Source organism: Callorhinus ursinus, unplaced genomic scaffold (assembly GCF_003265705.2).
Source record: "Callorhinus ursinus isolate GAN/ISIS: 27379988/994484 unplaced genomic scaffold, GSC_fseal_2.0 scaffold2, whole genome shotgun sequence".
Lineage (NCBI taxonomy): Eukaryota > Metazoa > Chordata > Mammalia > Carnivora > Otariidae > Callorhinus > Callorhinus ursinus.
Window position 1 is genome coordinate 29,134,728 of NW_027397064.1, and position 18,506 is coordinate 29,153,233.

The 18,506-nt window shown below is 39.2% G+C and overlaps 1 protein-coding gene across 9 annotated transcripts in view; it reads right to left on the reverse strand.

The window, feature by feature from the left end:
• Positions 1 to 18,506, reverse strand: part of PARD3B (par-3 family cell polarity regulator beta) — a 1,017,627-nt gene that overhangs the window by 597,971 nt on the left and 401,150 nt on the right. For 8 of the 9 annotated variants that reach the window (XM_073879629.1, XM_073879634.1, XM_025892834.2 and 5 more), the window contains exon 3: positions 11,952 to 12,123. The exons of the other annotated variant lie outside the window; for it this stretch is intronic. In XM_073879629.1, the coding sequence (XP_073735730.1) occupies positions 11,952 to 12,123 (172 nt within the window). The remainder of the gene's footprint in view (positions 1 to 11,951; positions 12,124 to 18,506) is intronic. 9 annotated transcript variants of the gene reach the window in all.

Consider the following 18,506-nt stretch of genomic DNA (forward strand, 5'->3'; position numbering starts at 1 on the left):
ATTTTATAATTTTCTGCCAAATGACCAATAATAAAGTTAATGATAAAAATAATAGTGACTTACCACTTATTACATGGCAGGCACTATTCTAAGTGAGATTATATATATAAACAAATGCTTTTGATGCTCACAACAACTCTATTCTGTCATTACTGATATTACCCATTATCTATACACACACACATACACACACGTATATATGTATTCAGATGTGTATATATATGTATATATAATGGGTCATACACACACACACACACACACACACACACACACACACACACACACGGCGGGGGGAGAGAAAGAGAGATTTTATAGAAGAAACTGAGACATACTGAGGTTAAATAATTTGCCAAAGGTCACCTAGTTTGTAAAGGGCAGAGTCATATTTGACCTATATGCTTGTGCTCTTAATTTCTATACTATACTTTGGTAAATATATTTACATATTATATCATCTGTATCCTTCCTCATCCCTTTTGAAATTAATGTGTTGCATACTTGTTTATTAATATACTGGAGAAAAAACAAAGTCAAATATATTCAGGTTACATTTTGCGTACTGAGAACCTATTTTTAAGAAGACATGAATTATAGACAAGAATTTTGCCTGACCTCACATAACTTTTCACCTTGTAAAGACCAAATGTTATCATATCAAATTTATGACAACTACCAAACAAATGCTAAACATTATTTTTAAAAATAGGGCAATAAGGCAGTCAAGGAAGTTCTTTTAAAGAAAATTAATTTTTGAGTAAATTTTTGAAGAAGGTGATAATTGGTCTGAAAAGGAGGAAACACACAAAATTCATTCTCTAAACTTCTCTAAGGAAATCTGCCAAGACGGTCAAGATGCTCCTTCTCAATACAGTCTGCAATGTAGATGAATTCACATATAAGACAATCATATTTAGACAGTTTGGACACTCAAATGGAGAATGGTGTTTTGAGTAAGAATAGAGGGACTGAAAATAGAACTTTAACTTTCTGTATCACATAAATAAATCAGGCTGAGATATAGCCTATAGATTTGGAGAAGAAAAGGATCACCCTTAGGAGTCCAGTCAGTAATTTATATGGCACTCAGTGAAAAAGCAGCAAGGAGTGGGTCATTGACATCCACCTCCTGTCTAGAGCACAATTAATTCTTCTGAACAGTGCATTTACTGAGCTCACCAGGGTGAAGTCTGGTCTCCAACTTTACTATCTAGAATTAAAAGAATAGATTTGACTGCAGTGTCACTGGGAAGAAGGATGGACGGACAGATGGATGGATGGATGGATGGATGGACGGACGGACGGATGGATGGATGGATGGATGGATAAATATTCATCCATCAACCTACTAGGTCCTTGGAGACCTTCCTTGGGCAGCACAGGACACTGTTAGTGGTAATGGAAAGACTTGACATCCTAGTTATTTCTGGTCACCTAATAGGAGATAAAACTAACAGTGCCCAAAATAGAAAATGAAAATTGCGGAATCATATATACAGACCACAGACTTGAAGTTTTATTATTTCCAAAACCTCTCTGTCAAACAAAGACCCAAATAAAAGGCAATTAACCAAGCTTTGGGGAGACACTGCGCATGACTAATGGCACACAGCTAAGCTTTTTGTGCACATCTAAATCTATTTATGAGGTAAGACCTTTTTCAACTATAAGGTTTTGTAATTGTAAGCTCTGTGTTATTATAACAAGAGTTGTAAATTATAAAAATGGAAACCTAACCAGGTTAAGAGATTCACCCAGTAATTTATTTTAAGTCAACTAGACTGCAAGCTGCTTGGGAATGAGTTCATGGCTCGTACTATTTTATATTCCTCTGGTAGCCTAGCATAATACTTCTCCTCTATTGAGCCAGCAATAAATAATTATTGATTACCTGAAGTCAGTGACAGGCACACCACCATCTTCTGTAGCAATGACATCAGATAGACTGATTTCCATAACTACATTCTTAAGCCCAATCATCGGAAAAGAGCAGATGTTAGCTGTGCAAAGGCTAAGTTCTCTGCCATGAGGGCAGTTAATTGTAACACCCAACTAAAGTCGTGAGGTCAAAGGACATTATTCCTGAACTGTGACTAAAATACAAAGTTTGCCTCATGCTTTCAGGTCTCTGGGGCAGAAAGTCTATTTGTTTTCAAAACATAAGGAGAGTTTAATTGATCATCACAATTCTGCAGAACCAGATGACACCAAGCCATTCAGCTTGCTGCTATCCATGTCATTTTTCAGAAACAAATAGTGCAAAAAGATATGGAAATGCCATTTTTATCAACAGTTTCAAGAAACATGGACATTGAGGTAATGGTTTCCTTTAACTAATATTATCTTAAAACACCAACTACCAGATCTATGATTTTAAATAGGTTGTGGTTAGGCAAGAAGCCTTTTAACTTATTTTCCTTGATCATGCCATATTCCACACACATGCATTAAGTAATCCTAGCCAAGCCTTCCAAATAAACAAAAAGAAAATAAGCAAGATGGACCACATAATTTCCTTTAATTTTACACAAAGGAAAAAAAAGTCCCAAATGTCTTCCATCTGTAAAAGAATTTGAAGAGTTTAATAGAGTCTCATATTTATATAGAACAGTAATCAAGATTTTTTCTGGTATTTTTAGAGGGTTACCTGTATTTTCTGATAGCTATCAAGATTTTCCCATTAAGTCCACGAATAAACAGAATGGGCACCATTTTCTGTGTATATGATAGATGCATTGTTTTCAATGATAAATTAACAGACTGTGGTGGTGCTATCTGGGAAGTTGTCTTCTTTTATCTGGTAAACATTTTAAAAAGGGTAAACACAAGAGAGAGAGCTTTCTTATGGCAATTGCTGAGCAGTCCTTATCACCTTGGGATGTGAGAATGACGAGACCAAGCTGTTTCAGTATTTCTTACTTTGATTTAGCCAAAGATCTTAGCAAAATTTCCAAATAGGTATAGTGCAAGGAACTAACCAAATATGTGTATACTGGGGCATAATTTATCATATGGCTTTATCAGATAAAGCAAATGAGAAAATCCCGAGCCAGTCATAAAAGCATGTCCAACTCTGAGTGACTTGTCCTTAAGATGGATCTTCTGTAAATAATTAAATTAGTCCCCCAGATGGGTGGGGGGATGGATCTTGTGTGCGGCATGGGCATGAGCGCGCGCGCGCGTGCGCGCGCACACACACACACACACACACACACACACACACACACACACACCCCTAAAGGCTAAACCTTATATTTAAGTTGTTAGTATAAATGAGGCTTTACCATATACTGAATTGTTAGCAAAATTCCTGAATTCCACACTGCAAAAGAAAATCAGCATGACTATTATAAATAATTTGGTTAGGTGTGATTAGAAATTTATGAGAAATGTAATCTATGGTCACAAAGACTTATATATTTAAAAATCTGAGTCCTATTGTTAAGAATGCTTAATACAGATAATTAATTTGAAAGCATTTTGAAAAAGGCATGTGAAACCCTAGAAGGCTCTCAAAAGCAGAACCTCTCTCCAGAGAATGGACGACCATTCTGTCTGGTGCTACTTGGCTGTCCTAGAAAAGAGGGGTTATAAAAAAGGAAGATGGGGGTTGTAATGGTGGCTGGGAAAGGAGTAAGAAGAGACTAAGGGTATGTGTGTGTGTGTGTTGGAGGGTTGGGGGGTGGTCTTCCCCTTCTTTTATTAAAAGAACAAACTGCAAATGATTTTATCAGTGGCCCAAGGAATTATAAAAAGTTGAATATGACAGTATGACTGAAAATATTTTCACCACTCAGGGAGTAGGACTTTGCAAACATGGCCTCACTGGACTTACTACTAAAAGCAGTGTGCAAAAGAGGCCTGAAAACCCAGGGGTCTAATATCAAGCAAGCAGTAGGAAGGTGACCTTTCATTCCGTTTGTTTATGAGAGGATCTACAGACTCTGTCTCAGTGTGGGTCCAGCGTCGGCAAGAGGCCAAAGGGGAGACGGTGAACTCGGCGTTTTTTTGTTTTTTGCTTTTTTTGAGGTCATATAATCAACTTAGAAATTTATAGCTGGAAAAGAACAAGAGTGAAAGCTTGTTTTTTTATATACTATCTTACATTTTTGGATGAATGGCTAAATGCAAATCCCCTTTAATATTTTTTTTCCATAGAGTACAACCACCTTAGTACCAATTTAAGTCCTAAATTTAGCCATTGGATATAGCACACAAAATTGAAGGGACAAAGGAGAACTGAAGCAGGTAGTAATTAAGAAATACAAAGACAAACTCGACAGAAAACAGAAAAATGAAAATAGTAGGCTGATGGTAATGTTTTTTCTTGTTTAACATTCTATAACTTAATAAACAATATCTCACTTAAAAGACATTTATAAGAACATGGAATATTTTCAAGCAAATCTGTTATTTTCATAAAATGTTATAAACTGATTGCCTGTCTATGAAGTATGCCTGTATACACCATTCATCTGCAATTACTTACAAAAGGTAATGCCAAGTATGCTGGAAAGTTCTTATTTGAACTATTACTCACATCTGTACTTCACTAACACAAACAAAAATGACTCCTGTGTGGTAATTACCTTTTAACATTTGTTCAGGAGTTGCTTGTCTTTAGGTATTGGTTTTATTTTTTTCATTCAACCAAGTACCTCGGGCCCTTTCTGGAGTATCAAAACATTTTTAAAATATTCAATATATAATCTGACTCCCCCCACCCCCAGCAACTTTCACCTACAGTGAAAACAAACTAAAATAAAAACCAAAACATCAGGAAAAGAAGAATGATGCCAGAAATGGGTTAGAAATGCCGTGACCTCCTTCATCCTGATTTAGTCACTGTCGTTCCAGAAAGCATGCACACACTTTGTTGACTCTATGGCTGTGACTGATTGATGATGGCCTGGCAAGGTTACCATAGCTAATTACAGCATCATTCATCTAAGCCTGCATGAGAAGAAAATACCAGCCTCACAGGGAAGAAAAAAGTAAGGAAAGAAAAGCTATTCTATAGCTGTTAACTTTTGAATAATCAGCCCCAACAGGAAACAAATAAGATGAAACTCAATGACCAAATTATGACTTATGGATTCATCCAAGCAAATGACCTCAGTTGCCTGGTAATTTCAACTCTGGTTTCACAGCCCACAACGGAGAGCTTCCTGCAAAGAGGAACCCACAACATGCTTGTGCGCTTTGTAGTCTAAATTCAAAGGCTCCGGCAGAAGCCCAGCCCAGCCCTGAGCTTTAGTTCTGCTATGTGTGTGGTGTGACTGTGTTTGTCTAGGGTCAGATGCCAATACTTAAACTCACATTATGGGTACAGCAGCTACTTACACACTGCAGCCTAATTAAAGGAATAAACTTCCCCCTTCTTTATTTTTTCCTGAAGATCAGTGCCATAAAGGGATTTGGTTTCCTTGAAAATTCAGACAAATGTTCCCATATGTTTCCCTTATGCAGTAAATTAGTCAAAATTAGATAGAAAACGGTCACAATTTACAACACTAATCTATGGCTATGTAATTTTTTTTTTTCCTGAGAACTACTGAAAGTAAAGACAAGGGAACTCAGTGTTTTGAAAAATAATTATATTATAACAAACACACAATCATAATTTCCATTTCAGTTTTGAAGCACAAACACACAGGAAACAATAAAGCATCTGAGGCACCTTTCAGCTTTCAAGTCTCAGAAACAAGGATCACTTTCAAATAGAAAGTAAGCTCATCTTCAAAGTTTAACACACATGAGGAGAATAAAGCTAATGCTATTTCAACTCCAAACTTTAATCAGATTGCTTTATATCTGGGTAATATAGATCACAAGATTAGCAACAACCAAGTCCGAAATACGTTTTTTCCTGACACACTGTTTAAATTACATCCCTAAAATAATTATAACTAAAGAAAATATTTTCTCACGTAAGCTTGAACCCAAAATAGCAAGTTTCTGTCAAGAAGTACTGAAAAAAAATTATCAAAAGATCCCAAATAAAACTACTAATTAACTGGGGCCATGGGACAGAAATTGGCAGGCGCACGGAGTCAGATTCAAATTCAGTGCAGTACGAATGAAATTCTCCTAAAACAATCATAGCCCATTAGGGCAAGCAAGGGATATTTTACAGATGAGAAAACCATGGGGCAAGGAGACATGGTAATGACACGTAACTAAATGACCCAGATGGTCTCAACTCAAATATTCACTTCTGTGGGAATGACAAATGTGTCCTGATGTATTTTGTTTGAAAGATGTGGTCCTGATATAGATTAAATGATTTACCTGGGCACACAGCTAGATCAAATACTGTAGGTCTGGGACCAGCTCCGCACCACTGGTTCCCAAGGTACAAGGATGGGCCAAGCTTGGGGCCATGATCTCATGACGTCTTCTGTGCAACAGTAGAAGGTCAGGTACCACAGATCTAAAGGCAGCACAGGAACCACTGACGAGAAGGCTAAAAGACCCTTACTCTTCTTAATTGCAAGCTAATTGTCCTGATTTGTCTGATGTACAGAAAGCCCTACGTGCAGATACTTGAAATGTTAAAAAGAATACAACAGTATCTGCAATACGGAAAAAAAAATCACCTCCATACCCCATTAGCATATTGGTTTTGGTGCAGTTTTCCCCCAAACACATACACATGCAGGTGTGTGCAAACCTACAAGGGGTGAGGAGACGAAGTAAATTCCTTTTTTTTTTTTAAACTTACAGAAAGATTTATTTTGTTATTTTATTTTTTTTTAAGATTTTTATTTATTTGACAGAGAGAGAGACAGCGAGAAAGGGAACACAAGCAAGGGGAGTGGGAGAGGGAGAAGCAGGCTTCCCACTAAGCAGGGAGCCCGATGCGGGGCTTGATCCCAGGACCCTGGGATCATGACCTGAGCCGAAGGCAGACGCTTAACGACTGAGCCACCCAGGTGCCCCTACAGAAAGATTTAAAGGAAATTTTCTCCATCTAATTTTCTGGTCTTTACTCCCTTATTAGCTTCTGACTTACAGCTCTTCATAGTATCTATTTATTAATTTACACTCTATCTCGATTCCAAAAGGACATGAAGTGGTATCTTATCACATATAGTATTAAAAGACATGGTAATTGAAATCTTCAGTTAATCCCCAAAATGCCATGTAGTTGAAAGAGCGCTGCACTGGAAGCCAAAAGACATAGGGTCCAACTCTAGTTCTTTACCCAACCAGTTATTTGACATCAGAGCACACATTTGCTTATTTGTAAAATAATGTCAATTGTCTAGAGAACTGCTAATTATGAAATCCTATTCTATTTCCAGAACCAGCACTTTACAAAAGGTGTTGTCAGGGGCACTATGAATTCTTGAGGGGAAGTGGGTCTCTTCACTACAGGACTTCTAAAAGGCATCAGGATTCTCTGTTGCCTACTCAACAGCCTTCTGTATTCCTTCCTTCCCTACTAGCATAATCCACCTTACCTGTACAAAGAGTGAACATGAATAAATTAGAAGAGCGTCTAAAACTTAAATGCTCAATAAACGTCATTTGTTAATTAACTACAATCACATAGTTGTTGAAATCCTAAATCATGTTCAGAAGTACCATGGGGCTCCAAAGAAGACTTGGAAAAATCCCTGAACTGGCTGACTTTAAAGTTCAAGTGGACTCTGTGAATATGAGTCTGTGCCATTCTCCCTGGCATTTGTTCTACAGCAAGTCTCTTCTTTTAAATAGATTTTTAAGTTAGCAATCTCTAGGCTATACAGTAGGAAGCACTGGCCAATTTCAGAAACAGAATCTTAAAGTGTTAGCCCAAACTAGCAAATCATTCTGCATCAGGACTTAGACATTTAGCATTACATTAGAAAATCCATTGGGGTGCGGGATGGGGGTGGCCTGGGTGGCTCAGTCGGTTAAGCATCTGACTTTGGCTCGGGTCATATTCTCAGGATCCTGGGATCCAGCCCCTCATTGGGCTCCCTGCAGAGCAGGGAGTCTGCCTCTCCCTTTCCTTCTGCCCCTCCCCCAGCTTGTGCACGCGCTCTCTCTCTCAAATAAATAAATACAATCTTTAAAAAAAGAAAAAAGAAAAGGAAAAGAAAATCCATTGGGAAAATAAATGGCAAGAAATAATTTAGATGAATGAAGTTGGAATTTTGTAGATGCCCAATTGATTTGAAACTCCTCCTATAAATAAAAATATATACCCCATTAGCTTATAGGGTATATGACTGAAATCTTTTAGGTCAGTAGAAGATTTCTTCAATTCATCTTTGTAACTCATCATTACTGAATGAAGTATTAAGAAATGTATTTATTGCATACCTATTGTACCATCTTGAAGGTGTGCACAAGGCTTTACAAACACAGTCATATTTGGGTTTGAATTTAAAAAGTGCAGACCAAGTTCACCAAGTAGAAAAGAGGCAAAGGGAGGATCAAGGTGAAGAGGCTAGCACCTCTACAGAGGCCTGAAAGACATCAGATTTGAGGAATGGCAAGTGGTTCCTGGGTGCCTGCAGGTTAACAGAACTGTGGAAGAGGGGCCAGCAATAAAGGTGGGCAGACAGGAAGTAGGCAGCTTGTGAAGAACCTGTAAATATGAACTTCTGGCATATTCTGGGCGTAAGTATTTCATCTTGGAAGAAAAAGAAAAGGAGGGGCTGAGCTCTGTATGCATATGGGGAATGTTGTTGGCTTTTAACAGAGTATCGTTAATCATCATCTTGTGTTGGACAATGATATAAAAATTATACTGAATATCGGGCATATTTTTATTTCAGATATCAATACAATACAAATTTTTGGTGATTAATATGACCCAATCATAAAAATGTGTTGATTCCTATTATTTGTTAAATGGTATCTTGATCAGAGATATAAGCGTGCGAGCTGATAACGATTAAATTCCCCATCTTCTTGAATGGGGCTTAAGAATTTGACAATCCGTGAGAATAAGCCCTGTGTCTGCTATACCAGCCTATGCAAATGAGCCCCAGGAGAAGTAGAACCAGTTCCAATGGCCTCTGGGAGCTGAGTGGGGAGCTGAGGTGAAGGGCTGGGGCTCGGCGTTTTATATGCACCCCGTTATGGTGAATCACTGGGACACAAGTGCTACTCCCCCCCAGCCACCCACGCCCCTCCATCAAGCAGGATCTCAGGGTGGGCTTGACAGCACGACCAGGTCACATTCCCCCCAGCAGCCGTGAGCATTGCGTCTGCTGCCAGCCATATCCCTGGCATATCTGCCCCATCTGCGACCACACCCTGACCTGAGGGCAACAAAAGGAAAGGAAAACAGAGTAGTCAGACACCAAAGCAGGCTGGGTTGCTTCCTTCTCTAGTTTCTCTGAGAAACTTGATAAATGTTTTTCCCTTCTTTGCTTTCAAAGTTCCAGGAATGAAAAGTGCTCAATCTGCTGGACCCATGAGGGAGGATAAGGGATGACTTTTTTTTCATCATTCATCCCTGCCCAGATTCCTCCTGCTAATTCCGAGGAACCATCTGCATCAGTCTGCTAATGAGTTTGGACATGGCTCTTCGCGCACTAGGAAGCCACTGGAAGTTGTTACGCAGGGAGTTATATAATCAGATTTGTGATTTAGAAAGGCAGCTCCGGCAGAAGCTGGGATTGGAGAAAGCAGGCCCTGGGAAGAAAGAGGTCAGCTTGAGGCCTCCGTGACTGAGTGATGAGCAAGCTCTGTCCCGCTGTAATGGTGGGGTGCATGAAGGCGGAAGGACGTGAGGCTGGCCGTCAGGAGAGGGGTGGGAAGCGGAGGTGAGGCCGGGGCTTCAGACCCCATGGTTGGAAGGCAACACTGACCACCCAGTGAGGACGGTTAGCTAATCTCATCACATCATCCACACTACTACGTGAAATGGATCCCAAGCTGGGAAGGTAAGCACTTTTCAGGGTTTAGATACCTATTCACAAAGTACACCCCAGAAAAAGCATATCAATGTATTCTTTTACTACTAGCCTATGAGAGACAGCACAGGAAAATGGTTCCTGACACTGGAGCCAGGAAGGGTTCAAATCCTGGCTTTGCCATCTAATCGCTATGTGATTTGGGATAAATTACTTCAGTACTATGTGCCTGTGTCCTCACCTCTTAAATGAGGGGAATAACAGAACCCAGCTAAGTATCGTGAGGCTTAGATGAGTTGTCATGAGACGTCTGGGTGGCTCAGTCAGTTAAGTGTCTGCCTTTGGCTCAGGTCATGATCCTGGAGTCCCGGGATCGAGTCCCACATCGGGCTCCCTGCTCAGCGGGGAGTCTGCTTCTCCCTCTGCCCCTCTCCCCTCTCATGGACCTGCGCTCTCTGTCTGGAAAAAAAAAAATCTTTAAAAAAAATCCTTAAAAAAAAATGAGCTGTCATAAGCAAAGATTTAGAACACTTGGTGCACTGTTCTGAGCTCAGTGCCTGGCATATAGGCCCCACTTAATAAAGATTCTCCCTCTCTCTCACCAAAAATTAGTACTAAAGGAAAAAATTCACTTTCAAAGAAAAAGAACCTCAGCTTACCGTTCTTCCTGATTTCAACATTATATTGCTTAGACAGTTCAACAAAAGAAGCTGAGAAAGCTTAAGAAAAACAAACTTTTTTTTTTCCCCCTGAGAAAACTCCTAAGAGAAGACAGAAACAAATTCCCCAGCACAGGGTACTCTAAGGTTCAGCCGTTTGAAGACCACACAGTGCTTGCTTATAAATAGAATATCAAAACAAGCAAGAGCAATTTTCTCCTTTCGTCTTCCCTTATTGCCTAATTTCCCTCCCATACCATTTGCATAATGGCTAAAAAGGCACCATTATGCAAATGAATGATAGGGCGGTGAGGTTGCTGAAGCCACAAACCTCTGCTGTGGATGGAGCGAGGCTGCCACGGAGCCCTGGGTTGTCCGCATTCCAGCACACCACATCACTAGCTGGGTTTCCAAGGGATAGAGGAGCATCATGAAGATCAGAGGTCATAAATTTCCACTTGGTTTATTATAAAAGCGGCACCACAGATGCTTTCCAGAAAATTAGTACCAAATACGGATATTCAGTATTGTGGTATGTAAAATACACTTTCCAGTAAACATTTTGTTTCAGATGGGAAAACCCAGTACTCTGCAGGACTATGATTTTAAGCATATACTTTGCTTTGCAAAGCAAGGAGTCCCCTTGCAGAGTAGTAAAAGCCTCTGTTCTTCTACCTGGATAATTAACCTATATAACAGGTGCTCAGAGCAGTCTCAAAACATATGCAAACATTCAAAAGGAATGAAAATTTGTTTTTAAGTACCAAAATGTTAGTGGCTTTTTCAAAAGCTTCGCGCTGTTAAACTGACCTAAATTTATCTCTAAGAGGCATCACCGAAAACTGACATTGCTCTTGGAGATGTAAATTCACTGAAACTTGAGAAGAATGTTTATTTTTCTCCCAATGCCTTCAAAACAAAAATGAAGAACTCTGAACAAAATTACTGGGTAGGTGGTTCTTGCTGGAATAAATCAGTAGGATAGAATTAAGAGACTATCTTCAAGATGTTTTCCCCAAAGTCTGAGATACATCGTTTGAGGAGAAAAAGAAGGTGGCTGAAACAGAAAGTGACCTCTATTCCTAGTCTGAATTCCTTGGTAACTGTTAGCTTTTGCCAGATGACCCTTTTCAGAGACATTTTTTAAGTGACCCTCATAGGCTATAGATGAACCCCATCACTTACAGACCAGCCTGTCCCATAGGATACTGCAGGAGCAAGCAATTCAGATCCACCCACCATTCAAGAAAAAAACCATATCACCTTGTTTGAGCATCCGCAGCTACAAAGAGCTATGTAAAAATAATTTAAAGAAAAGACAAACCAGATTTTTAAAGAAAGACACTAAGAGGCTAAGTCATATAGTAGAAGCAACTCATAATCAGCAAGATGATGCATTTCAACCAGGTGAAGAGCATACCAGTGAAAATACACATACCTAATTTCAGAGCAGAAGGGGTTACTTCAATTTCCCCACCAATTGGTTTAAATGCAGCCAACTGGGCAGCCACCTCCGTCTCAAAGGCATCTGGGCTCTGCCGACCTGCAGGGTTTCCACTGGGGCTCTCAATCTTGTGAAGTGGTTCTTGTTCATCAAACACAGCAATCAGCTATGAACAAATCCAACAACACTAATTACTTTGAATGGCATGCATATCACACAACACTGTATCTAGCTGATTGTGATCTTTCTTTGATTTTAAGGAAAATGGCCTCTGAAAACTTGTAACTTGGACGTTACTGTACCACAACTCTCAATGCAATATTATGTCTGTAAGGACAGTGGCAGGATTTCCTTAATGGTTTATCTATTCTTGAAATAAAGAACCTATTTTGGCTGTCTCGAAGGAAGGAAATGGCTGCCCCTTCCCCACGCCACCTTTTCCAATATGCCAAAAAGGACTTCAGTATTTTTTTAAGAGGGTTTCCAGAAACAAAAGTTGAATATGCAAAAGCTGAACAACAGATCTACAGGGTAAAAGAGGCCATTCCAGTCTCAGAGAGCTAAGATTTTATAAAATCCACAATTACAGCTGTCCTTTTAGACACAATCACAATATATGTGCATATTTCCATACAATGTGTTCACTTTGTACACACAGATATCCCCTTTTTATATATCCCTTTAATTTTGTTCTCTTCCTTCATGACACTATGTTGACTGGTTTAAGTCCAATGAATGTCAAGTCCAATGAGACTACACATCAGCACTTTTAAACAAATCATTCCCATCTTCATCTCAATTTTGTTTTGTATGAAAACTGTTTCTTGTCCTTAACATAAAAACATTTAATTGTCCATTTCCAAGTCATTTTTCATAAAGGGCAAAATACAATAAAATATTCATTGCACAAACATTGCTGTACGAACAGCGAGGACAGTCCTGATGAAACTGTGTTTTTGGCCGGCAGACAGCACCACCATAGAACGACTTCGCATGCTGCTCATCAGGTGATGTGGAAAAGTCCAAGTGTGTGTGTAGTAGGCAGCGCGGGGATGTGACTGTCAACCCAACAAAGGACAGTGTGTGCAAATCTGAAACCTGCTAGGAAATCTTTAGATATTTTTCATTCATTAAATAAAACAAACCTACTTATGATTCAAACATTTATTCAGGAAAGGCACTCAAAGGCCCATTCATAGGGGAATCTTGTTAGCAATAGTATTAATAACACAAATGCAGGAGTAATCAATCAAAACATCATAAATTCCAAGTTCAGTCTTTCAAAAGAAATGAATACAATTAGGGATATGCAAATTGACTATTCAAAAATAATTTTCATAACTGACTACGCATTTCCAGTATGGAGACTTCTTTAATTGGAAAATCCAACAATCCTCTTACCACAGGAAAGAAATGCTACTCCCAAGGCATTATTTTTAATTCTTGAAATTGAGCACATACATTTTCTATTTTTAATTGGCAGCACTGATGAACTGATTTGAGAGAAGACTTAAATAGATTAATAATGAAAGATTATTCTAGTATAAAAATAATCAGTAGTTCTGTATCTTTCTAATCATCTGGTCAGAGTGAAGAGCTTAACACTTTGAATCTTGAAAAGGAAAATAAAATCAATTTTTAAAATGTGCTGGAAGTGTTATTTTCATCACTATTTTCGTGACATAATTATAATTTCAGTTTTGCATATTGGTGAATTCTAACACATCTTAGTAACATTTATTTTAATTGCCAATTGGCGAGGCAAAGTGGCTTATTATACTGGTTCTACGAACACTTTTGTGTAAGTTAAGACTAGTACCTTACTTTTCCTCTTGCTACATCCTTAACTGCTAATATATGTACTGTGCCTTAAATACTGGGGAAAAGAGAAAAAAATAATAGAATAGCAATCTAGAGTATAATACAGAATCTTAAAACTGAAAACTCATAAATCATTACCTATGTTTGTTATATAACCCTTCCTCCTTAAGATACTTTACTGTTTTCCATACCTTCATATCTACACAAGTTTATAGCATATGTAATAAGAATGGTACACCTATTTATCAAATGAGAGAACACAACAGTTCAGAGATTTTGTTTCCCAAAGGGATATACTAAATAGTAATGAGTACAAGAATCCAGTCTTTTTAAATTTCCTACCCAGGGTTTCAGACCACAGTGTGACTGTTTTCCAAAATGAAAACTGTAAAAAGAGAGGCTACGTTGTCAAATATATGTGGTTTTCCCATTAGGATGTTATGTCCTAATGAATACGGTAGACACAGAAAAGGCATTACATGACTCTTCACAAAGATGATGATAAGATGAACTGGAGCAGCCCCAAATCTCACGGTCTGTCTCCCAATCCCATAACTGACAGGAATTATCACCAGAGAGTCTACTCTGGATGTGTGGATGAATGAATGAATGAACGAACGGGTCTCTATTCCTGGAAAGAAGAGGTTCAGTTCCTGAATCTGTGGTGCCCAAATGGAGTCATTGGGTCCACTGGTGCTGGCTGCTGAGTGACTCACCATGGGCTCTTCACCTCAACATCCACAACATGCACAGAACTTACACTCGCTTCAACATCGACAATTTATTTAGCTGTACACATTGCAGGTGCTTATTAGCTAGATTACTTGACTCATCAGAACATCTACATTCCTGGGTAACAGAGTTCCCAGCAGACAGTGTTACAGAGATGCATTAATTAACATAAACCACTGTTCTAGTCCCTCAATAGAAGGAAGCCATGCTGATTTCCAAAGCGTCCAGTGCAGGAAAATGGCCTCTCCTCCCTGACCTTACACCCATTACAAATTACCTTTCCCACAGAGATGAGATGGACATGAAAGAAGGAATTCTATTGAAAGTTTTCTGTTGTTAAGGTTTCACCTAGACTACACTTCTAAGGCATACGGAAGATTTTTCACTGACATGGTAGGGCCTATACTGACCTAAATGCTATGCAAAATGCAAACAAGCAATATTTCATTTGGATGCCTTCCTCCTCTGCTGCTTTATCCATCTTCTGGTGACCCTTCTGTTCTCCTTCCATAATGTCAGTATTCTCATGTCACCCAGTGCAACACCGACATTTCCCAAAGACCCCATAATTCAAGTTCTTTTCACACAGCCATTATTCCCAATCAAAACTTCTGTCTGCACAGATCTCTGTCAGTATGTAGGCATCTTATCCCCAAAGAGACACAGGAAGGTTAGTCCACAAATATGCTATTCATTCTCCCACTCAAAACAAAAATAGAAACAAACAACCTTCTCAGGACCCCTACAGATACCATACCCATTTCTCAACTTTCCTTGAAAGCAAAATCTGAAAGAGCTGTCCACAGAGCAAATTTCCAGTCTCTCTCCTCCCATTCTTTGCTGAGACCACACTAGTCAGGCTCTCGCCCCTCCACCCCATGGAAACTGTTCTTATCAAGGTCAAAAACAAATCTTCAGGTAGCTAAATCCCAAGCCACTTTTCTGGCTTGATTTAAGGAGACGGTTGATCACTACCCTCTTCCTTAAATTATTTTCTTCACTTGCCTTCCCGAACATCTTCAATTCTCTGGGCCCTCCATTAAATTTCCTTTTACTTATCCTCCTTGTCTCTAAAAATGTGAAATATGTCTAAATTTTTTTTTGGACACCTCATCTGTCTCATGGCATACATGTAAGTATATGCTGATAACTTCCAAACTGAAACCTTCAACCAAGAGCTGCTTCTTGAACTCCAGGATCATATGGTCCACTGTCTAAAGTAACATGTCAAAACTGAAAAACTGACCTTCCAAAGCTCTTTCCATAATCTTTTTACATCTCAATTAACGGCACCCCATTCTTCCAACTGCTCAGGATAAAAGCCTCCTATCAATCCTTGATGCCTTTTTCCTTCCTTCCCTTCCTCCCTCTGTCTCTCATACACCCCCCACACAACCAATTTGCCAACCAATCTCGAAATATAGTCAGAGTTTAACTGCTTCTCACCCCTCCACTCTCACCACTTTGGACCCCACTCCCAGTCTCTCCCGTGGATTATGACGACAATTTCCTGTCTGGTCTCATTGTTTCTACCCATGTTCCCTTTCAGTTCATTCTCAACACAGCAGCCGGACTGACCCTACTAAAACGCAAGGCAGGTCATGTCTCTCCTCTGATCAGTTGCCTTCCCGTGTCACTTACAGTGAAGCTCAAGTCCTTGCAATGGACTCTCCGGTCATGGGCTCCCTGTGAAACTTCTGACCTCACGTTCTGAGTACATTCTCCCCTGCTGTCTGGATTCCATCCAGCTATGATTTCTTCTTCTTTGTTCTTGACTCAGTGTCTTTGCATTTGCTGTCCCCTCTGTCCCTTCGCTCCCTGAAGCAGTCTTCCCCCAGACACACACATGGCTTGTTTCCCTATCCTTCCCAACTTTACTCAAACACCACACGTCTGTGTTGCAACGTCACTACAACTTCCTACCCTCTCTTCCTTTTCTTCGGTAGCATTTATCACCCTCTCAGTGTTTCATCTTTTCTTGTTCATCTTAGCTATTGCTGGTCTTCTCACGGTACTAGAATATAAGCTCCAAGAAAACAGTGATTTCTGTCTTTTTTGTTGTATTCCCATCACCTAGAATGGTGCATATACATAGTAGGCCCTGAACATATATTTGTTGGAATGAGTAAAATGAGGCAAGAACAGACACTAACATCTAAGATAGCAATAAGATAAAAGATCCCTGGATTTTTTCATGTGTTTTCAGAATAAACATTCAAATTATTATTATTTTTTTTTTTAGAAATGAATGAGTATAAACAACCAATACATACCTGTAAGATCCTCCAAGTGTCATTATCATTATTGCTGTTGTTTTGGTTTTGTTATGGGGGAGAAATTCCTCATTTTTCTATTCAACACTGGGAGAAATTGCTTCTGCCACATCAAGCTCCAAAAATAGAGATTATGTGTGTTCTCCTTTCTTTTTCAGGCTCAGTTTTGCAAGGAAGAATCTGTTTCTTTGGTCTCTGAAGGAGCAGAAGTGTCTCACTAGAGGTGTGTGGCAGATGGAGAGGGAGCAGGGATAGCAGTCTGGCGCCAGGCACTCCCTTGCCCACTTTCCTCCAAGACGCCACTTGGATGTACCTGGTGTCAAGCTTCGAGATGTGTGCCCCAACATAGCTTGAGAACAAATGTGAATAGACCTCCAGGGTAGTGGGGGCCTAGCCTGAGTTGGCATACCCTAAGCTCACAGTTGAAGGGCTCAGCTTTTACAAATTCATGTCTTATATTTTGCATTCTACCAGCTTTCTGTGCTTGTTTTAATGCAAAAAGATTTTCTCTTTAATTGCCAGTAAAATCAAGGCACCAGGAAGAGGTACAATGTTTATCCATGTGTTTCATACCTCTGTTTGAGAGGTCGAGGCAGAGTATAATTCTCAGGAACATACTTAACTTCTAAATAGAATTTAGGAAAACATGGAAAAAGAAGCATATTAATGTAGCATGTCCAAATTATGTTCAATAACTAGATCTCAGTTGTCCATGTGGATGGTGTTCCCAATTCAAAGATTAGGCACTGGTTTTGGTAACTGCAAGTATCCTCTGCCCACCCCTGAAGGCATATGGAAAGAACAACTGAAATTAGGATTCTCTTAGAAAAAAAATCACCCATAAACCTCACATTAGAGAATATCTCCATCTTTTTCTCATACTTACCTTGTAAAGGTTAAAATAATGAAAAAGTCAACAACAACAAAAAACTAAAAGATGAAAAGAAATAGAAGAACTTTGGATAATTTACAACATCCATGAAACCTGAGTAATAGACTTGCTCAAAAGAGCCGTGTGTTCTCTGCAATTTCACACCATCAACAACTCTTCAAAGACTCAGCCCTGTTTTTATACTCAAACAGCGAGACTATATGATATCACTAGTAAAGGTGTGTTTGCATGTGTGCACGTGTGTGTGTGCGTGCGAGTGTGTGTGTGCACATGTGCTGGGGGGTGAGTCAAGTGGAGGTAGAATGTTAATTTCCCTGATAATATCCCTAACATGCCTAAATGCTTAGCACATAGCCTGATACACAATGGAAGGTTAAATGTTAATTCCTTTTCCTACCATAGCTAACATTCTCTGGCTTCCAGACTAAATCCCACTTGACTTATTTATCCATATTCTGCTTTTACTTTGTTGCTTCTCTTTAATCTCTTCATCACAGGATTGACAGAGGAACAGAGAAAGCACCAAGATCAAACACATCAAATAGGTAATTTTTGTTGTTTTTTTTTCTTGCTCTTCATCACACAAGAACACACAACCCATTAGACGTGCAGTACTGCTCTTCCAGCTAGCAATACATAGGTTCTGCTGTCTATTTCCACCATAACTGGAAGCAATATACCAATGACTTCAGTTTCTACACTGACAAGTAAATATTTTAATAATAAATGCCACCAAGTGCATTTATTGCAGAGTCCTTCAATATTCATGATGCGGTTTGCTCTGTTATCAACCTACAGCATTCTGTCAGTTTTATAGCCTGAATTTTTATA